The sequence below is a fragment of the Neodiprion fabricii genome, chromosome 2 (genome assembly GCF_021155785.1).
Source record: "Neodiprion fabricii isolate iyNeoFabr1 chromosome 2, iyNeoFabr1.1, whole genome shotgun sequence".
Taxonomy (NCBI): Eukaryota; Metazoa; Arthropoda; class Insecta; order Hymenoptera; family Diprionidae; genus Neodiprion; species Neodiprion fabricii.
The window spans coordinates 25,291,974-25,316,090 of NC_060240.1; the positions used below are offsets into that span (position 1 = coordinate 25,291,974).

At 35.7% G+C, this 24,117-nt stretch overlaps 1 protein-coding gene across 1 annotated transcript in view; it reads right to left on the minus strand.

The window, feature by feature from the left end:
* The window catches only part of LOC124175034 (collagen alpha-1(IX) chain), a 149,199-nt gene that overhangs the window by 119,765 nt on the left and 5,317 nt on the right, over window positions 1-24,117 (minus strand). Inside the window, exon 2 of the mRNA XM_046554844.1 lies at window positions 7,686-7,765. Coding sequence (XP_046410800.1) covers window positions 7,686-7,765 — 80 coding nt within the window. The remainder of the gene's footprint in view (window positions 1-7,685; window positions 7,766-24,117) is intronic.

Consider the following 24,117-nt stretch of genomic DNA (forward strand, 5'->3'; position numbering starts at 1 on the left):
AGTCTAGCGTCCGCAATGGCACACCCTGAAATTAGTTTAGCGCCTGTGGCCGGGTTCATTCATGCTGAATTGCGTAGGTAATACAGTTCGTTACGGTGGATTGGTCGAAGTTGACGCTTCTCAAATCGAAACCGGTCACCGGAGCTTGTTCAAAGCTTGAATCTGGCAATAATCAGCCGAGTCATTGGAATCGCGATAACATTCGCTTCCATTTCCGTTTTTTTTTTTTTTTTAGTATTTTTTTTTTAATTTATTTATTTATTTTTTATTGCATTCGTTTTTGTTCTTTTACTTCATTTCATCTCTTTTATTTATCCGACCCTCGGTGATCTCTGTCGATGTTTTATAACACATGGCTACAACAACGTATCGCGTACGTTATACATTGATCGAAAAAATGTAATCCACCGATCTGACAATGAGCGATACAGTCTACAGCTCCATTATTTTTTGCGTCGTATTTACCCTCCGAAATACGTTTCGTTACTCGGGTCGAATAATTTTTACGGTCATTGCAGATTTTTTCCGCGTGATAACGGTCGAGATTCTTCGATGGTTGGTTGTTGCGTGAAAAAATTCTCCTTCGCAAAAAGGAGAAATTCCAGGCTTTAGGGAAATTTGTTAGACGAATTCGTAGGTCCAAACAATATCGGAAGACCTCGCGGGAATTTTTAGACTTTAGAAATGCAAGTCTTCATATTTTAAACAGATTTATCAATTTGCTCAAAGAGTTGGATTGATTTTCGGTGATTAGCGTGAAAATTCGAATCGATCAGATGCTGTTGTTATTGAAAAACTATAAAGTAACGCATGTAAATATTCTTTCCATACGTAAATACGGTTTTCGACATCTGACACACTACTCGAGCCACAATCACCACTCTTCCAATCATTCAAGCATTCTATCGATTTAGGCAATACACGCTCCTGAGATTTAGATAAACCGAACAAAGTTCGTGAAAACAAGAAATTTCTTTGAATGAAAAAAGAATCTCGAGAATCGTGATGGATATCGATAGTTTTCTGATCATTTTTTCCATCGAATAAATCTAAAATTTTGCCGATCTTTAAACACTTCCACTGATTTTGTAAGTGTACGAAGATGAATTTTCTGGAGATTGCTTGAATTATAAATTGTACTTGAACAATACGAGGGAAGTTTATTTTTAAACTTCTACCAGTGGTATTTAGGGACGAAATGACTCTTTTCAAATCGTTTAAGCGACTTCCACCGAATTCTTGAGCCTCGGGAGTACACGCGTGAATTTGGAAGTTCCAACTCGTTCATCAACGCTAGCCTGCAAATTGTGTAACACACTTGTAAGGCAGCATCCTTCGCTGACAGCTACTGACAAGATTTTTTTCTCGGCAACAAAATGATGAACGGAGGCTACGTTCGACGGCTGTTTGCAACGCAAAAACGCCTCGTTGAGACTGACTGACGACTGACAACCGCAGGCAGACGACTAAACTAATCTAATTCAGATATTCCTTTGCCTGGTTTCTTCACCGTGCCCGAGCGATCTGAGTTTTTTAATTTGTTTCCTTGTTTTTTTTTTCTTTTATCTTCTATGAAAAGTTAACTTTTCGATGTTTAAAATAACAGCGAAATGCTCGATTTTTTAACGATTTCTAAAAATATATTGAGCTTCTTCGATGAAGATGACATCGATTAAAGGACGTAAAAAGGATAGTGAAAAATTCTTCAGATTAGTCTTAATATGAAAAAATCATTATTCAAACTTCCAATCTTTTGTTTAATTGAGTAAATTAAATACAAAAATGTTTACGCAGGTTTTCTTTCCGCGAGGATCTTTGTCGCGTTTTCAAATTATATTGCATAAGCTGTGATCGAGTCATTAAGTAACAATTTTTCTTTTACCCCGATTTTTTCCGTCAACCTCGGTATTTGAGAACGTAGAACTTACAGGTTAAATCATGATTATGTTAGATTGGCTTTAGTTTTTATGTTGTTGTTGTATTGTATTTGAGACGACTCAATGTTTATAGGCAAATATCTCTTAATCGGTTAGAGTTAGAAAAATTCTATCTCAATACTTTTTTATAAAGCGTGAAATTTTCCATAATAATCTGTATTTAGATAGTTTATAAGTCAAGCCGTTTACGAGAAAAATAATTCAAAAATTGTCGAATTTTATTTGGGTCTTATTTAAATGGAAGATGGAAAAAATTAAGTAGGCACACCTAAATATCAATATTAAGAGCTCATATTTGCCTGAGATATTCTATTTGAGATGCTCTACCGAAATTTTTCAGGTACACGAATTGTCATAAATTCCTGCTTCAGTCTTCTTATTCTAATCACGTACATGGGATGCATTTTTGTATAGTAACTTTTTATGATTTTCAACTGCATTCGCCGGAATAGTTTGCCAACTTTTCAATATTCGCTCATTGACTAGACCTATAATTTTTCCGGCGTGATAAGATTACAGTTATCTTACGAACCCATTAAATAACGCAAGAATTTCCTTAACGCGACGATGCCCAAGGCAGTAAAAAACTTTAGCGGTTCCGCATGACCCGTCCTGTTGGTTTAATTTCTTCCTTTCTTCCCCTGATCCGCAATCAGCTATCGCGACAATCTTTACTGTAAGTCTGAACGAGTTCGTCGAATCGAGAAGTTGAAAAAGAAGATAACGAAGGTGAAACGCAAGAAATGATGAGGGCCCCTGGCCCTAGAATTCAGTGATTAGACTCGGTCGAGGATCAGCCGAATGACGCGGCCGTTTCCACGCATTCCGGCGGCCCAGACGAAGGTGGCAACGAAATTTCATCGTCGTTTCGAGTGGCCCGTGTTCTGTGCTCGCGTATATTCTACACACGCGAGACACACGCGTGTGAAATATTACACAGTCTTAAAACGGTGATTGTGAAGACTTAAACTGTCGGCTGAATCCAGCCAGCAACGTCTTCATAAGAAAAATACGACCACAAGTCGAGAAAGAAAATTGTTTGAAATATCTCGAAAAATAATATATCAAAACAGAAAGTTCCAGCGACTGATTTTGCAGTGAGGATAAACGTTTCACGGAATGCACTGAGAGAAATTTTTATTTCAGGCTACCGCTCAGTCCTTAACTATTTTCATTTTTTACCACAATCGAAAAATACAGTTCCAGGTAGAAAATGGAAATTAGATTTCTAGCTGTTGCCGGAAAGTCTAGTATCCGGCACTATTCTTTCTCATGTTCATTGCTTGTGCAACAATAAATTGACGTTGAAGCCTCATTTGACTAAAAAAGTAGAGTAAATCTGAGAAGCTGATTTTGCGTTGCAATTACCAAAAACGGATCGACGATAGCGCAAAATGTTTACGCGTACCTCGTTTTTCGTAATTCCAACAATATTCAAACAGTTCTTTTAACGACACCTGTTTTACTCAATTTTCCTCAGTGTGGTTTCAATGAGTATTAAATATCGGGAGATTTGGAAGATTCGGTTCTACTTTTAGCTTATTTGTTTTTACGTTGCAAACGCGACGCGGGAAGGGCGGATACAAATGAGGGCAGAAACGAGGATGAACGTTATCGCTTATCCTGCGGGAGCTATTCGTCCCAGCCTCTCTGATAAGAGAACACACTGCTCACCTCGCCTCGCTTCGCCAAACTCGAGCCTGCAGCAATGGCAGCGGAATGGAACCTCGAGGACAACGCCCTCAAATCGCCTCTGGCATTAGGACAACGAGGCATGGCCGTTGATTGAGAATCCCTGTCGGAGAATCTCTTAAGCCCCACTTGACCTGTAATTGCGGAATGAGAATTTTCCAAATAGTTTCGGGGCGAACAACTGACCGATACGAGGTTCGCGGCCCAAGGATGTCTGTCTAAGGAGATCATGCTGCAGTTCTACCTTTACCGACCGAGCAAGCTCACCCTTTTTCTTCCTACATTAAGTAAAGGAACCGAAGGGGCACAAATTTTGACGACGCAGGGCGATTTTGCAACGGAATTCAGGAAAGTTACTCGTATCCCAAAAATCGTCAAAAAAAATGTGTGGTTTTTTTTTCCCGCATTTCAAGGACCAAAAAGTGCATAGTTGAGATACTTTGAGCGATTCCGAAAAGAATGGGGAATAAAATGAGCCATCGCGGGACTATTTTATGCAATGTTGAGGTCGCTGAACGAAAACTAGGGATTAAAATAATGTCGTAAAGAAAAGATGTTCTGTGATTTAAATTGAAATTAAATTTAACGTGAGTCGAAATGAGTGAGTACAAAGTAAGCCAACCGACTGAAAGCTGAAAGTAGTTATTCAAAATTTGAAGAGCACGATTTTTTTACATACTAAATCGAATTCACGCAATATTACGTATATTTTTTTTACTCGACTTTAATGTTCCGTTATATACGGGTTTAAAAAAAACCATTTCCGATACGAGGAAATTAAAAAAATCTGAAAAAAAATTCACAGAGAGTACCCTTAAGTAGTACTACTATATAAACAATTATGCATTGACAAAAATTTCGTTTTTTACAGTAACTAGAAAAATTCAGTAAAACAAATATCGTTAAAAAAAACTGTTTGAATATTGTTGGAATTAAGAAAATCGAGGTACGCGTAAATATTTTGCGCTATTGTCGATCCTTTTTTGGTTATTGCAACGCAAAATCAGTTTATGAGGTTTACTCTACTTTTTTAGTTAAACAAGGCTTTAACGTCAATTTGTTGTTCCACAAGCATTAAATTTTGCTAGACTTTCCGGTAACAGCTAGAAAACTAATTTTCATTTTGTACCTAGAACTGTATTTTTCGATTGTGGTAAAAAATGAAAATAGTTAAGGACTGAGCGGTAACCGGAACTAAAAATTCCTCTCATTGTGGAACAGATCCAAGAGGATAAAATAAAGTGACATTATTATAACAATGAATTTTGATTCTGTTTGTACGAGTTGCGTGGGATTTTGTTAAATATCGTGACAATTTAGTCAAATTTCTTGAAACAAATTTCTCGACAAAGTTTTTGGATCGACTGTGTACGAAGAGAGCCGACGTTGCTTCTACAATGACAGCAATTTGTCAGATAGCTCTGCAGTTTTATTGTAAGAAAGTGATTAGACAGCTCTGACAGTAAAATGGAAGAAAATTGTAACATATCGCTGTGATAGCTCCTTATTTTGATCGAACGAATAATACTTTTTACCAGTGACTGACGATACAATAAAACTACGAGCAATCTTTTAACTCTTCTACACTTAATTTTATGTTACCGCGGCGACTAGCTGCAGAATAATTAAGATCAACCGCAATTATATCAAAGGTCACCGTTTCCGACGAGAGATATGGAAACCAAAGGCTGACGAAAGCACGGATATGGTATATGATTAATCCCAAGTCTTCGCAGTTTCCATTTCTTCTTGTCAAATAGGTTCATTTGTTTCATTAGACAACCATATCTGGCTGTCACTGAGACGTTGCGTCAAGAAATATAAGTATGCGGCATTCCGTGAGATTCCATTTTTTCATATTTGTACAGCGGGATTTGAATATTTCATCTAAAGAATTTCGACATAATGAATCATGGAATTTTATCGTGACTATTGTTCATTAGATTTGTTAAAATTGAATAATAATAATATGCTACAAAAACGAAAACGTGACCAGTTAAGACGTTATTATTGATACGAAATATTTAAATCGGCTTATAAAAATTTTAAAAACCGAAATTTCCTTCTTATTTCGGTCTTAAAATTATCATTCTAAATTGTATAACCTTTGTGAAATTTTCCAATCATTAAGTCGACGTCGGTTTTGAGAAAGCTTGAGTAATGTACAAAAAAAATTAATATAGTTCGAAAGGTAGTTTTTATTATACGTATAGTCATATACTAACAAAAGTGGCATCTATGTATCATACGAAAGTAAAAAAAAAAAAAAAAAATACTAAGCGATTCCAAGCTCAGTGATTTGGAATGGAATATCCCATATATCTTCTACCTCTTTCTTCTAAATCCGTAATTTGTTAATCCGATTCCGTTTCCGACATATGAGGAAATAATTCGATGCAGAATTTTCCGCTCTACACAGTGGTCAAGTAATTTTTCATCCGTCGACAGCAGTTTTTGAGGAAAACGCAAGAAACGTAAAATTTTGCTGCTCCCCAAAAACGCCGTCTATGCGTTCAAAAATGACTTGAGATTTCAGTTGGCGAGGGTCGAAAATTTCCATACACAAAAATGCAGCCGTATCCCGAAAACTTTTAATTCAGGCCTATTTTTACTGGACTATGACGAATGCACGTAAGCCGTCAGGGTGACTGCACCTATTAAACAAACATGACGTTATCCGAAAACAAACTTGTACGTATTCACAATCTGCTTCCCTGTAGACATAATTCCTGAACTGGTTTGACAGAGGGGGGGAGTTTATAAGAAGCCTAAAATAAAAATCTAAACGTAAACTGCATAAATCGCTCCGCTTCCTGAGAGACTTTGAATTCCAGACACCGCGTCCAGATGTGCATTTGCAGCGCGACTCGGTTCTCGTTTCACGATTTTCTTTCCATGATGTTCAAATCTCCCAGCCTCTGAAAGTTCGTTTCTCGACAATCGTTCAATCCCGTAAATAATGTGAAAATGGTCAAGCTTTCCGAACGATCTGACGAAAGAAAAATTGATGTGACGAGTGTTTCTCACGCAGGTGAGATCATTGACCGCATTTTGTACCTAGAACTATATTTTTCGATTGTGGTGAAAAATGAAAATAGTTAAAATTTCTCTCAGAGTGCTTAAATTAAACTGGCTTTTCGAAAAATTCTACCGCGATTCTGATGCGTTCACCGTTCGACAAAGAATAGTGCATGAACGTTCGGCGCAAGAGTTACTTCGCGTACCGGCATTCGTTTCCAGTCGTTCTATATCTGAACGGTGTACAGTTGGTACACTGTCAGTCAGTCTGAAAATTACGACTATTTATATGTGTGACTGCGGAGGAGCTGACGAAATCGGTATTACGATCTTAAGCGACTATTGCGAGCGATCGTTCCATAGACGAAGGCCAACGTTAAGATAGGCGTGTCCGATCAGTCATTCGTCCCTATCTTTTTCCCTTTATTTTCTTCTCTGTCCCGTCTCTTCTGCGTATTATTCCTCATCCGTGTTCGCAGCTGCAGCGAGCAGAGTTAAATAGCGTCAACGAAATATGACGAAGAACATTCCTGAAGCGTGATCGAATGTCTGTTGAAAGCGCAGTCTGAACGTACGCGTCACTGCACGTTTCACTTAAGGAAAGTCAACTTGATCGGTTATCAAATTATCAATCAGATTATATTGGATGAATGTAATATTCTTTGAAATGATAACGAGTCAAGAAAGAGAACTGGAACGATCGAAAATCACTTGGAAAGTTTCAGAAGTCATGAAAATCGTCGTGAATTTTATGGTGAACGTCCATTCGTTTTCATTCTACGAACTTTTGCCCGATCCTGTGCTTTCGCATATTGTCAAATTACCAAGCAATTTTCATTAACATCGAGTGAGTTGTTGTAGTTTTCTGTAAGCCAATTCGATCTTAAAATCACTGAAAATATCCAGAACGCTTGGAAACCAGAGGTAACATTGAAAATGAATAATTGATGGGACACAAAATGAACAAAAATCTGAAAATCAATGTCTGCAAAGAAGCGGAATAATTCGTCTGCTTTGTTTGTCTTTTTGTCTACTCACCATTTTTTTCGTTGAATGGATCGAACGCCTGATTTCGCACGGTGATGAAAACGGCCGATAAGATGACCAAAGTGCTGAAACTGAGAAAAATAATCGCTTTCAGATTCGGTTACGGATGCAACTTGTAAACTCAGACACGTATCCATGCATGGACGGGCCAATTTAATATGCGAGCAATTAAAACGAGGAAACCGAGTCGTAAACGATCCCTCCTAACGCGACCGTTCGCCAGGAACGTGACGCTTCACCTGAAACTTATCCCGTGTTACGCTTATTGCGCCAGGCAGGGAACACGCCGTTAATGTGTACACACTGTGCGTGCATGGATTTGTGTGTGTGAATCCCCGGAGAGATACAGTGTCGACTAATCTAACATCCCTGGCATTACGCCCGGGAATCTGATATTAGAATCTCGGACTCGTATGGCGCAAGAGAAGATCGGATTTCCAAAGACAAACAAATTTTTCGGAATTTCGCACGGGGCTACGAAACTGAGGCGATGACGTTTACTCGAGGAGGTAAATGTAACCACTCACGTTTTATGCCGCAGTTTAATCGGTCGAGGATAAAGACGGTGAAAATAATTCGTAGGAAGCAATTTTTGAAATCGTATGAAATTTCGGATTAATTGTGAATATTATTGGAAGTCATCGAAGTGAATGTGACTGCTTAAAGGCGATTTATTGGATCTGTTGTTGGAAGTAATTTTATTTGTATGGGTTTATATTTAAATTGAGGATAAACCCTTCTTTGAATTCCATACATTGTTCAATCATAATTATCACCAGTGTATTATATTATTACTTAATTTTGGGAAATTAAAAGAAAAATGGTCACAGAAAAATTCTATGATAATTATCATGGTGAAATTATTGAGATGAAATAAACTAAATCCGACGAAAATAATAAGTATGATGCAATTTATTTAAATCGTATGAAATTTCAGATTTCTCGTGAATATTATTGGAAGTCATCGAAGTGAACGTGACATTGCTTAAAGACGATTTATTGGAACTGTCGTTGAAAGTAATTTTATCTGTATGGATTTTTATTTAAATTGAGAATAAACCCTTCTTTCAATTCCATACATTGTTTAATCACAATTATCACCGGTGTTATATTTTATTCAGAAAATCTGACTTTGACTTGTTAATGAACTAAAAAAATGAACGTAAAAAAAATTGTTACGACTCAAAGCTCTTATATACAGGGTGGTGAGGCTGAATGTTATGCATAATAATATTTGGAAGGCAAATCTCGATATTCGATGGCTATTCAGACAACTTTTTCTCGATACATGCTTGAAAATAGTAAAATAACTATAAAAAGACACGCGCCATTCAGTTAACATACAAGTAAAGCAATGAAACGACAAAAAAATAGTTTTCGTTGCATCGATTAGCTTTCGCAATAAAACTATTTTCAAGTTTTACGATTTTTTTCGAAACCTTGGGAACGGCCGCTTGCGCCTAAATCAATTTGCATAAAAGCTCTTTTGCTAACGCATACCCATCGTTTTCTTCATAAGGATCCGTGAATCGAATCTTGAGACGAAAAATCGATTGCATAAAATGTCATTTTTGTACTCCCGTCGAGGGTGGAGGAAATAATTGAGTCACGAACCGCCGGGCACATGTTTTATGACCCAAGAAATATTTCCGAACGGATAATCTAAGCATTCCCGAAACCCTTTAAAGTAAAATCCATGGAAAATTCGTTTGGCAGATTAAACAGGGTTGATTCTGATTTGTAGCATCAGGCTTTCTCATCGGCGAATGAACAACAGCCGTCCGATATTTTCGAACCTCGTACAAACAAACGCGGGCAATTTCATCTCGAACTCTCCATCAACTATGACCCGTGACCTTTCTGGCACGGGGTGGCGAAGAGTCTTCGAGTTCAGGGCGATAGAATCCCGCAGGCATAAGTCAGAGGATATAACGCGGGTATATATACCGTATTTGAGATATTTGATAACCGCGTAAAGCGCGGCGCGTGGTTATACACGTGTGTGAAAGCTCAGGATGTAATTTATGACGTAATACAAGGCGAACGAACCGAGCCGGGAGAGCTGCTTAACCGCTGAATATAAAACAAGCCTCGGGAAAACTTATGGCGTACAAATGCGATTTATGGTCATACAACGATAAAGAATACTGTCACGGGGTGGAATTCACACGTGATATCAGCCGTACGATGGAGGGGACGGTATTCCGGAGGCCTCGACCCTCCTCGATATATATCGACGGACCTCTTGCAACCCTTTAAAATGGACCGTAATTCTCAGACGAACGTATATTTCCCCTTTCTTCGGGACCGTTATTCGCTATCTCGATCAGCTCGAAAAAGGAAACAATTTTAACCGGGAATATATTGAACCTTACCGCCGTTATTCGATTATATACGCAGATTTTCTTCTTTTCGAGGATTAGACCAAGTGCGATTTCACATTTTTGATAGCACACAGACTTGGGCATGCTTGTTCAGATTTTCTGAGACGCGCTGGCTAGTCAAAAAAAAAAAAAAAAACACTTGGCAACACAAAAGGCTCGGAAAGTCTCCCTTGAGTTAATCGTCTAGTTACGTATACGTGAAAAAATTTTGGAAACGCTAATTTTTCAATGTAAATACTTCGTTACGTTAACTCCTTCAAAGAAATAATCGGTATTGATTATACGATTCTGATTAACAATAGATCATTTTCTTCGTAAATTAATTCCCCATAGATAATCTAAATTTAATTTTAAATAACTAGAATGTAAACTATAAAGATTCTGCGTATCAAATTTTTATCTCCATTCGACGAGTTTAAGAAAGAAACTGTCTGAGAGAATTTTTACCAAAATTGGACGAACAAAAAAGAGATTTCAATAAAAAAAAGAAAGTAACATTATGATATGATTTCTCTGACGTTGATGATGACAGGATTTTTACACTTGAAATTAGGTATTTCAAATTTTTTACATTCTATTCAACTTGATCGGCATCAGTTTCATTTTTTGAAACTTTGAGATGTCATATTTTTAATTCGATAAACTTTTGATCGAACTGTACGTTCCGTACATCCTCAAATGTAATGTCTGTTAACTTTCTAACTGTTGGAAAAATTCGTTTCGTTTTCCCGAGCGAAGGTTTCGATCATTCTCAAAGAAGCGTTGAAGGTGAGGTTTTAAAATCCTCGACGATTTCTTTCGGGGGTTTCGTTCAGCATCGCGATAGCAAGTGACGAACGGATTTCATCTTACTTTCGTCAGAGTGATTTGTCCTCAAGTCTGGGCGATATTTGTCTGATCGAATTGCACTCGGGAATGTCTTTTTTCTTTGAGGCACTGATTTATTCCCCGGATAAAAAAACTACGGACATCTCACGCCTCTGCGTGTGTTTTTCAATTTGAAAAATACGACTCCTTACCAGTCACGTTGACATTTAACGCACTTGAGTTGCATGGGAAGTGAGATTTTGCTTACTTTTTTTAGATTATTTTTAACTTCCCGTTTACTGAATTTTGCTAGTTACTGTAACAAATGAAATTTTTCTCAGTGTATGTGATAATTTGTTTTGTCCGACGATATCTCGAGAACAAATCACCGGATTTCAATGATTTTGGTCTCAATTGACGCGGTATTTCCAAACATAGAACTGATTAGATATTGGTTTTGATCGGTTCCGTACTTTTTCAGCCATTTAAAAACAAATTAAAAAAAAAATTAAATGAACATGATGATATCTTGAGAATCGATAAACGGATTCGAATGAAAATTGGTACCGTTGGAATTTGAGGTTGCTTATCACGAATCTGAGGTCAGATTTGCGAAATTTGTAATGGTGGATCCGTTACAGTGGTTCAAAATACAAAAAATCCTCACACATATTTTCACGTAATATGGTATCCGAGAGATTTAGAGTCGTTAATCACGAATCTGAATTTTTTGTTGGAAATTCAAACTGGATATTATTCTTTTTTTTCTCTATGAACTTAGAGCTTGCAGTGTGATAACGGGCTAATGGCCAGTCTAAAGCCGCTTCTTAATTGAAATTTCAACGCTTGTTGTCGCATACATTATAACCGTGACACGCGTCGACAATCTTCTCGAGCTCTTTACCATTAGACGGTTAACGCTTCTCGTCTGTTTCAGTTTATGTACTCAATTACGGAATTATGGACGCGTCCGCACGTCTTGACTAAAGCGAACGAACGACAGGCCGCATTTTATCTCGGCTCGTCTCCTACCGCCGATATTTTGATGAACGAATATTTACGTTGACGAATTTTGAACGCATGGAAAAACGATATTTTCATAGATTGAAAAGCTTGATTGGTCGCGCAAAGCTGAGTAGCAAAATTGTTTTTCCAGCATTCAATATTTCCTAAAGCTAACTGTAATCAAAGAATCGTAATAACCGTCGAACACTCAAAGACCATTCGTTACACGTACACTGAGAAAAGAGTCTTGTTTATAGTGAACAGAATTTATTTACTGTTAACAAATCGTATATTTTAATGTGGTGAAATAGGTATTTTGCTATAGGTACGAAATCGCGGATTTGTATTATATACTTTTTTGTGTGAAATGAAGATTAGTTAAGAGTTAATAAGTTGTCTGTTTCTTTAGAAACAGTATCCTGTTATATAAAACAATCGAACACAATGTTCAACTACTTAAATATCGGTAACGAATGAAGATTTGTTAACAGTTAATCAGTCGTCTACTTTATTGAAAGTCGTATTTAGTGACGTCAAAGTACATACTCGTTGCCTCGTTACCGTACTACGGATGAAGCCGCTGTCACTTTTTCCAAACCGAGTCACTCTGGAACGGTCAAAAAGCTCACGTCGTTCTTGGCGCACGAAGATCACGTAGCGTGCGTTTGAATCGAATCGGTGATACGAACGTCCGAATTTCCCCGTGCGAGCAGGAAATAAATCTTACATCGCACGCACCTAACTTCAAACGTAACTTCGCGTATCCAGATCAGGAATTTATGAACAAAAACAAACCGCACTGACAATTAAACGCTGGAAGAAGCTCGGATAAGTCCGAAGATTGTAATATCAGTTCCGTAACGTTATTGTCGCACTGTCGGACTGGCTTTTATTATACATCAACCGCTCGGTCTGCGAATTGCGTGCAAAATGTAAAGAACGTGCTTGGAACGTGCGATCGGTGAGCTTACGAACTTCGAATCCTCAAACAAGATTTTTCAACTGTTATAAATTTTCATGTGGGATAACACGGTGTGAAATTTCTTAAAACTAGTGCTAATTTTTTAGCAAGAGAAAAACAAAATTTTAATCAATTCTCGCTTTATCTGCCACAATTTTAGAATGAGAAGTGAATATTCTATTTGCTGCAAATACTACAAAATTTCGATCGTAATTTTAACAGCACACATATTTATTACACGTTAATAATTTTTGTCAACAGTTAAAAAATGGTTCCTTAAAATAATCAACGAAATACATCTATACATTATAACAAGACTCTTTTCTCAGTGTATAATTATACACAGCATGACTTTCGATTTTCTAACGACCAGGAGAGCTGCGTAAAAGGAAGATTCTTTCGTTCAACAAATAAATTCATTTGATAATTTCCATTTCTTTCCGACAGTTTATTAATTTGTCAAAATTTGAAACGATCAACGTTTCAGAAAAATCGAACGAATCTGAACTCTTTTTACCTAACACGAGGCGTCAAAAGACTTTGAGGATGAACTCCTGGGGCCAGATTGAATGAAGATGAAATGTGACTCGTACGTATAAACACATAGGAAGATTGAAATCACCGAACCGGCGCCCGGCTAAGAAAAGATTCATGCTTCTCTTCTTCGTCCCAAGTGAGGCTGCCCTTACGAGGCAAGAATTCGTCAGTGCCGAAAATAACCGGCGTCGTTGCTATTAACTGAACGAGGCTTGCTTTGGCTTCGAATGCACGCATAATAGTCTAGTCGATAAGCTCAAAATGGTCTGAAATAGAGATACTGCTCTTAAAATTATGTGCGATAGCTCATTGGATTCGGAATGACGCCTAGACAAATGTACTAAAAACTTTTATCAGCACATAAAAAATTGCAAAAGTTATAAGCAATTAACGATGAAAAAAAAGGCATTTCGTTTTTCGCCAACATCTCATAGACTATTCATATTTGTGAAATTTTGAAAAAAGATTCTTAAAGAGGAGGAAATTTCCAATAAAAAACTCCAAGCTTTCGGAACTCTATCTCCATTGTTTATAATTTTAATTTAACCCTGAAAATGGGTCTCCACGCTTCGTTTTTTGGTCGCGCGCGCGGCGTCAAAAGCGAGTACGACACGTTGATTAATTTTTTCAAGGTATTGAATATTTTTTTGAAATTTGAAAAAATTATGGTGTATTTTGAACACTTAAAAAAATTTATCCCCGTTGGAAATTTGACTTAAAGTTAATTTTTCAACAAGTTAAACGATTGTTAAGTAACGAAATTTTCTCCAACTTCCGTCTTCGTTGTAAATGAAAAAAAATGTTTAAATAATTGTCGCAAAAATATTTCGCTTCGTCGAGCCTTTCTTATATACATACTAAACAATATCACGCCATAAAGTTAAAGAAATATTCATACTTTGTTTATAATAATTTTTGTTCTCGAACAAAAAATGAAAAATCCAAGTAATACTGTTGAAAAAAATTTTTTTTTTCTTAATCATGATATTATCGTTTTTTTATCAATACAAGATATCAATTGATTCGCAAAAAAAATTTTTTCCGCCATTTGTTCATAAATTTTTTGCAAACAAATTGATTATTTGAATATTTTTTCAAAATTTTTTTTCATAACTTTATTATATTAAAAATATTATGATTTAAAAAAAAAAAAAATTTTTCTCTTCTTAACAACAATTTTTACTTGTTTATAATCGTTTTTTTATATTTCTATTGTTTAAATAATTAGTTAAGAAATTATTTTTTATTTAAAAATCATAATTGACAGTCCTCTATAAAGTAACAAAAAAAAAAAATTTTTTTCAATTCTTTATTGTTATTTTAAAAAACACGCGCCACAAAAGTTGCAGCGGCTGCTTCATTTGTATACTGAAAAACTACTATAACTTTTAAACTATTACAGATACGAAAATGAACATTCCAGTCGACTTTATCAAGAATTAAACGATCTTTCAAATGAGTTATAAAAAAAATTTGTATTTGTTGTTAATCTGTTGTTATGCGCATTTGTTTATAAAAACTGATGTTTTTTTCGATGTTTTTGGAACTTTTATGACTTCTAACTTTTAAAATAATGCAGATACGGTTATAGACCTTTAAGGCAATTCTGATAAGTAATAAAATATATTGACGTTACATTTGTTTATTTATAAATAATGTTATTTTTCAATTAATTTATGTATCTCTATCCTAGACCATTTTGAGCTTATCGACTAGACTATAAATTTGATAACGTTTACGCTCAGTCTTGGCCGGCGTGGTTTACAAACATTGACGATTGCGAAAAATCGTCTGCGTAAACGTGAAGTCGGCACAAGGACTGATCTAATCAAATGACACGTCTCTTCAACCGTTAGAAAAGATATAAGTTCGTCGAGCGAACTGATTTTAAACATTGATGTAATTGACGTTAGCTTATTATTTATTCAATGATCGTTACGTGCGTAATCAGTTGAGTTTTATTGAAGGCCCAGGTCGTGCATCGTGATCATTCGGGTTCATCCTCTTATTCGGTGCGATTTATGTGCTGTGTAGAAGGATTCGTGTACGATCGAAAGATGATTCATTCCACTAGCCATTAGAATCCAAAAATTGCGTCTGGCACAATTTTTCTTGATCGACTCGAGAATTTCAAACTGCTTCTCGAACTGCGCTTTTATCACGGTATCTGATTAATGCTATTGTTTTTATTTTCAGATTTACTGTGCAAAGAATACATCTTGACACAAAAAGTCAAAGATCAATCAAATTGTACAGGAAAAAATCGAATTCAGAGTTTCTCTATTTAGTGACGAGAAGAAATATAATAAAAAGCATTGCGGGAAGTAAGATATTTGACAGTAAAATCAGCTGTAAGATCTTTGAGTGGTCATTTTGAATTGGTTTCATATTTGTAGACTGAGAGAAATTTTTAGTTCCGGTTACCGCTCAGTCCTTAACTGTTTTCATTTTTTACCAAAATCGAAAAATATAGTTCTAGGTACAAAATGAAAATCAGTTTTGTAGCTGTCACCGAAAAGTCTAGTATCCGTTACTATTCTTTCTCACTACGATCACTGTTACTATATTTTCTTGTAACTGTTGCGAAAATTTAATGCTTGTGGAACAACAAATTGACGTCAAAGCCTTGTTTAAGTAAAAAAGCGGAGTAAACCTCAGAAACTGATTTTGCGTTGCAATAACCAAAAAAGGATCGACGATAGTGCAAAATGTTTACGCGTACCTCGTTTTTCGTAATTCCAACAACATTCAAACAGTTTTTTCAACGACACCTGTTTCACTGAATTCTTCTAGTTACTGCAACAAATGAAATTTTTCTCAGTGTAGACTCAAAGTAGGCTTTGTTTAAGACCCCCTTCAACCTTCCACAGGTAAAGTTCAATGTTTAATATATGAATAAATTGTGGAATCTGTATTTATATTAACTAGAAGTGTTTTTATATTCGCAAGAAATTTGAATAAAACAACGTCGAAATAAGTTTAACCTTCAACTAAGAGCGTCAAATTAGGTTTTGGTGCTTTGATTTTTAGGAGTTGGAGGTTCAATTTAAGGTTCATTTACAAATTTTCTAGAGCTAAAGGCTCAGCGTAGAATTTCGAGGTTCAGTGTCCTTCAAAGTAGGTTCAGGTGAACTTTGGTTAACGTCAAATGTAGGCGTTAAATTTTGACTCAGGTGATTAGCCTGATATCCTAAAATAATGATGGTCAACTAACAGCCACTCGTTACTATAAACTGTCTTCCCGTGCACCAAACCGGTTTCCGGTTTCCGAGTTTCTTCTTCCCTTCCTTGTTTCTCTCTTTTCGTTTTCCTACGCACTTAGCGCTATACCAATCCGTAAGATTCTATTACTCCGCTTAAGATTCCGCTACGCAATTACTTCGAGACTTCAGAAACAAGTCGCGCATTTCTGGACACACTCGACCAGACATCGCTGAAAAAAATCTGAGAATTTTATTACTGAGCTAATTATAATTTGTTTGGCAGTAGACGCTCAGTAATATTTCAGTTCACGTGGATCTATCAATTCTTTATTTATTTACTTTCACGCTTACCATTTTGTGCACCGAAAATCACAAACTTTATTTGAAATTTAACTATTTAACAATTTTTCATTTATAGTTAAACAGAGTATATAAATCCTTAATAATTGTGTTCGTGAACATTTTGGACAGAATTTACCCGAATCGATGTGTGATAACATACACATAGAATAAAAATTGTATAATATCTAGTCGGACCGTTTCTTTCTTTCTTTCTTAGCGAAGAAATTTTTTTGGCCTGAAACCATCAGACTCGCATCAAGCCTGAATTCTGTGTCTCATAGAATTTACTCACAGAGATGCATCGCACAGAGTTGAAACGATCGATGCGTGTGTGCAAGTGAGTGTGAAACGCCGAGCCCAGTTTCGATTGACAAAAAAAAAAACGCGAGTACCGATCTGTTAGAAGAAAAGAAAAAAGAAGTAACTCTAAGAAGTGTGAGCGATGCTTCAAAGCAAAGTATCGAAATTATTTCACGGTTCGCCAGTTTCGACAGAGACCAGATACGACGGGTATTACGACAGAGACTCCAATGGCTGTAGGAACCAGCTACCTCTCGGTTTTCTTGCACGTTGTACGTGTGCAGAGAGGGAAAGGAAAAGAAGATCGAAAAAGTAAAATAAACAAATCCACAAGGAGAAAGAAAAACTTCAATGCATACATTGCGTGTAAACGATGCGCGCTCCGTGATAACTTGGTAATTTTTATCGGTCGAGATACACGGAGGGAAACATCTGAGAAAAATTTCCCTGCTGCTACACTATAATCGTGATGTAAAATACACCTAATGCAGTTTTTATTGATGCGTGTTGCAAAAATTATAGGTTTTTATGAAAAATATTACTACCTTAATTGCTTGGAAACTAAGCATTTCGGCAGCACAAAATTTGAAATGTGACGACGCATTTTTCTGATCCAGCACCGTAAAAATGTGAACCTTGTAATTTTTCATCTGCTCTCACAAAAAATATGATACGCATTTGAAAAAAAAAAAAAACAATATCTCTCAGAATCGTTGAATTTAAAATGTAATGGCGAATTTTTCAAACGCAGCACGTTAAAAATTCGGGCTTTCAAATTTTTGCATTTGCGACCGCGGAAAAATTTATGGTCTCATCGGAAATAAATTGAAGACAGCGGAGAAATTTTACCGTGCTCTCTTAGAAAATGCTTTGAGGAGAGTGGTGAGCGTCGATACAGTGTTGCCATGCTAAGCCATGTTAACAACATAAAAAATGTCAAAATTTAAAGAATTTCATAAAATTTAGTGAATACATTCTTTAGTATTATATATGACAATACAATTTTTTCACATTTTTCTTCTAACCAGTTTTCGAGTAATTGAACATTGAAGTTCACGTGTTTAAGCATAGCGTTTTCATTTGTATATAAGTATATATTCCGGGCATAAGAATTCTGCTTTAATGCTTAATTACTCGATAGCTAGACAGAAAAAAAATCATGTTTATTGGAAAGTACGGTAATATTTTTAAGGACTGAGCGGTAACCGGAACTAAAAATTTCTCTCAGTGTTACTTGTTTGAAACATTACCGAAAAAACAGGACATCATACGTGCAGGTGTAAAAGTAAATATCGCATATTTGATTATTGTAATTTTGGAACCAGTCTAGACCAAAAGCGAAATTACATGCTATTCAAATTATAACAAATTGTTGTTTTCCGAGAATATTTGATCAACTTTCGCGGATGAAATGACCTCTTAGATTGCGGAGAAAAGGCTTGTCCGGATGACGGGTTTAAAAGTATGTCGAAAATTGAATTGAATAATCGAAAATTGGAAAGAAAAAAAAAAAGAATACCGTTTAAAAATCTTCCACGAGATTTTATTCGCGCCAATGATATTGTTGAATATCAATGAAACAATATCCCGGCTATGTGATGGAAATGAATCTGAGGGGATTCGAATAACACAAGCCGAGGAATTGACAATTTAAAAAATCTTTTTATAATTGGATGGTTCGAAATTAATCAATTCCGGTATATTTAATCAGATTCTTCTTGATCAGAGTATTCGTGCAGTCATTTTAATCACTGACCAGATCACCAAAAATTGCCTCAAAAACATTTGAGTGATTTTAGATCCCAGTAAAGTTACAGTGCGCTGATACAATTATTGACGAACGTTTGGTTTAACGTAACCACACAAATCTAATATTATCCACTTTGGAAATGAGTGTACGTGAAAAAAGAATTCAGGAGATTTTTGGAAATCTTTGCGATGAACGAAATAAGCTGAAAAACGTTGTAATTGAACATTAAAAAATGACGAATAATATTGTTAGAGATTTTTTCATCGGTCGTTTTCATTTCCCCAACTTTTGATTCCGACGGCCCAGCCGATTTATCCTTAAACATTTGATTAAGTTATAAAGAATCGGAAAAAATACATTTACCATTTGTTTTTATTGCTTATTTAGTACATGCGTGGCAAATGTGATCGGCTGAAAACTTGGAATCGATATTGTTATGAAAAATATTTCGCAGACACAATATGAAAATTAAATCAGCGTGACAGTCACATTGCTAAATCGTAAGGCAATTTATTTTGAATGATTCGCCGATTTATCCTGCATACTACTTTGATGATTCCAAAAGTCCGATAAGTTCTAAGTTTTTTAAATAAACATCCTCGGTGTTTTCGAAGAAAAAGCACATGCATTACGGATCTTCTTTCAGACCCGTTGAAATTAGACCGTTACATGTACAGCTGCGACACTTTAATTAAGGAACGTACGTGTCTAGATACATATATATAGCGTATAACTTGTGTACTTTAGCGATCAGGAGTGAACGAAACTCGGAACGAACTCTTTTCTTCCAGTAATTACGGAACCTACTTGAAACGAGCTGAAACAAGAATAGTTTTCATACCATCAAGATAAAGTTCTTTACGCAATTTGTATCCAGACTGTTCAAGCTTGTTCGTATCACGTACTCACAACTTACTCCAATTCTGTATCCACATCATTATAAATTTATTTCATTTACGGGGTAATTGTTCGGGAACAGGCTTTTATCATTTTCATGATGGAAAGATTTTTCGATCTTGTTTTAACCAACGGTAGAATATTTTTAAGTTGCAGGCGTTTCAATTTTGAATTTCAGTCTTGTAACGTGTAAAGAAGTACATGAAACACAATTTTTGAGACAGTCGAAATTTGAAACCAACGTGATACGAGAAGGTAAATAAGTGATCAAAAAATAATCCCACTTTCGATATTATTGTTAGAAAACTTTCTGTCGTCCAGTTTTTCCTACCCGATTATTTCATTCTCTAATCTCATTCACCTTTCACTAAATACGATTATACTTTATTTCTAAGTACAAGATCAGTGTTTTTATTTACCGTATCGTGAAAAATACCCAAATTGATATCACAAATTTTGAGGTTATATTTCGATAGGATCAAGACCAATACAAATGGCTAGTATTGTTTAGTATTGGAGTGAAGAAGTAAAAAAAAAAATGATTGTAACAGTTGCATGAAATTTATTCGCATACTGGAAAAAGAATTCAAAATGATGGATTAAATTTGGAACTTAAAATGTTGAACCTTTAACAAAGTCTTACGAAACGGCTTTTGATTTGAAATTCGAAAGTGAACGTTGTTGGTAAATTTAGTGTAAACTCGCATAAAAATTCTACTTATCGACGGCATCAGGATAATGTTGCTGAAATAATTTCTCATTTCTTAATTTGTTAATCCGACTCCGTTTCCTACATACGTACGAGGACATAATTCGATGTAGAATTTTCCACCCAACAAGTCGGCCAAGTTATTTTTCATTTACCGAATGCAGTTTTCGATGAAAATGTAAATAAACGTCAAATTTTTCTGTTTTCTGCAGAAAATTCAGCCATACCAAGAATATTTCCAATCAAAGCTTATTCTCCCTGGACTAATAAAGAATAACGATAATTCCCCGGAAGCTTATCGAGCGAATTGATAACCTGTTTCGCTGAGCGATACAAAGCGTGGGATTATGTCACGGGTCCGTTAAGATTTAGTGCATAATTTGATGAACTTGTTGAACCATCGATATCGGTAAAACGACCGCGATAAGCTGGAGTTGCGGGCGTCGGTGTGTTGAGATTAAGCTTTTGTTTACTACGAGAGAGAATAGAGAGAGACAGAGAGAGGGGCGAAAAAAAGGAGCCGTTTCCTCGCGTGCTTTGTGAATTTTTCATCAACGACGTGATCTCGGATTACGACATTGGCGCGGATCGTCTCCATGGGCCTGTATCTGTGTCCATAAATTTTCAACCGACGACGTGTGTATGCAAAGCTTGTAAATCGAGGCCGAGATACCGGCGTTTTTGAAAAATTAACGCACAATCATTTTTTAACAGCGTACAAAGCTGGAGAACAAGTCAATGTAACGTGCTAAAAGGCAGTTTCGAGTAAGGAAATCTTTGTTTTCAGTTACAAGAAGGTGTGAATATCAGTTCTAGATATTGTGTTTCGCTAAAATTTAATGCAAGAACTGTAGTTGTTTCAGGATTTTTTTTCCATCGAAGTCGATCTGTGAATGTGTTTGTACGCAATTCAAAAAAATTTATTGGTAATTTGATGGTGTTATTGTATTGATAAGAGTATAATTCCTTATCAGCACTGGTTTGGTTAAGTTGGTTTACTGAAACTAAAAAGGAAATTGTGCGCAACATTTTTTTTTTCTTTTTTTGTGAATCGATCAGGAGTAAAATCGAAGTTGGTCTGTCAAAATCAAAAAACATAGCTGCCAAGCTTTTTTCTTCGGAAGAATATACTCGTTTCACTACGATGAGTGATTAATGATTGCTGAATTTATCGACATCAAATTTTTTTAAATACTTTATTTACACCAAGCCTTCTCGTATATGCGTTGAACTGTACAAAGTGGATGAAATTTCTTCACATTTTCAATACTCCGTATTATATCTCAGTCATCAAAATTTTACGTTCGATTGGAAATTGAATGATGAAAACGCTAGTTTTTTCTCCAAATTTTTAGGACGTGAAGATCATGGTGTAAAATCTATTTGAATATTTGTAATAATGAAAAAGACGTTCGCTCAGAAAAGAATTCAGAAATTCGATTACAATACTGTCACTGTAATTTGCAGAAAATGCGAATAATTTTCTTGAACGAAAGACAAAATTTTCACAAAACTTTTGTAAAATTTAGAAATATCTATGCTCATTTTGCCTCAAAAGTGTTAAATTTCATGCGAAATGATTTATGTACCCAAAATTTTACACCTTAGGAGGATTTTTAGTCCGGTACGAACTGAGATTTAGCTCTTGTTCCAGCAGAAAAAAAAAACATTGCCTTAATCTAACTCACTGCTGCGTCTACGCAATCAATTTTCGCAAGCAGTGTCGTAAATGGTTGGAAATTTTCGTTACGAAACTTCAACAAAACTTGTTAATTCTGGATCTATCTTGAAAAAAGGTTTCCGCATGAAAGATATGTAAATTGCCCGAATCGAGAATGTCTATTACAAAACTCATACTTCGGATGTTTGCTAACTTGAGATAGAATTACATACAGAATCGCTCAAAAGTGCTTTGATAACGTGAAATTCGTAATTACTTTGATCAATCGTTTTTCTTACTTTTCTTCATTTTCACTTTATTTTCGAGCAGTCGAGACTTAATTTTTAACAATGATGTAGAACATCGAATTTCATTCAACAAATAATATTATTGATTTTTGTAGTTTATACTCGCATGTAATTAACTGAATTACTATCTTTGTCAAAATACTTTCGAGCGCTACTGTTTCTGATCCTAATTGTAAGATATCGGGCATCCAACAAAAACACACATTTCATTAAGTTGTACGTACGTTCCGGACTAAACCAGCTTATACAAGCAATAGTCCAAGAAACGGGCATTTTTTCATGTCACGGCCTGCGTGCCGGATTCTTGAAGATCAGAAATTCAAATTTCCTTGCACAACTACCTTGGCTAACATTTTCCGTCGGACATAAACTCTGTTTTGCGACAACTCGTCGGTGGTAAATTTATACGAGTATAAAAATGATAAGACAAAGAACAATTTGTTTTACACATTTCTTAACTATAACTGTTGGAAATTGGCTACTCGATGAAAAGCAAACAGTGAGAACCCGTTGATTTAAACGCCGAATAGTCATCATACAGGCACGTGTCAAGTATCAGTACAATGTTACACAATTAACGATAAGACGTGATAGTAACGCGGACCGCAACGTCGCTCGACCAGCACGCCTAGCATTCACAAAACTGTTCTCTGTTTTTTCTAAGACCATTTATTCACAATCTCATAAATGAAACGAAGGCATATTTATTCTTCAGGTTCTTTATACAGCGACACTAAGAAAAATTTCATTTTTTAGAGTTACTTGAGAATTTTCTAGTAAAATACTTTCGGAGTTACAAGAAAATGTCTTCACTGAGAAAAATTTCATTTGTTACGGTAACTAGAAGAATTCAGTAAAACAGGTATCGTTGAAAAAACTGTTTGAACGTTGTTGGAATTACGAAAAACGAGGTACGTGTAACCATTTTACGATATTGTCGGTTTACTCTACTTTTTTAGTTAAAGAAGGCTGTAACGTCAATTTATTGTTGCACAAGCATTAAATTTTCGCAACAGTTGCAAGTAAATATAACAACAGTGATCGTAATCATGCTAGACTTTCCGGTAACAGCTAGAAAACCAATTTTCATTTTCTACCTAGAACTGTATTTTTCGATTGTGGTAAAAAATGAAAATAGTCAAGGACTGAGCTGTAACCGGAACCAAAAATTTCTCCGAGTGTTACAAGTATTTTTATTGCAAAATTTTCTACTTACGCAGCTATATATAAAGAAGCCACGTGAAACCCATTTTCATTTCATTCTACTCAGAACTATATTTTTGAATTATGGTAAAAAATGTGTAAACAATTAAATACCGTGTACTATTTACAACTATATAAATTTCTCTCGGTGCAATGAGGATGCAAGCTCGATTTTGACCTATTGATTATTTGAGGCTGCTTAAATTTTCACGTTCTTCGCCGTTCAGTCAATTTTAGTCAGTCCAGCAAGTGCATTTAACATAATTGAACACTGTGGTAATGAAAATGACGCAAAAGAACAAGCATCCGGAAAATTGAGACGCGTACAAACACTGGAATCTGAATATTGCAATATTA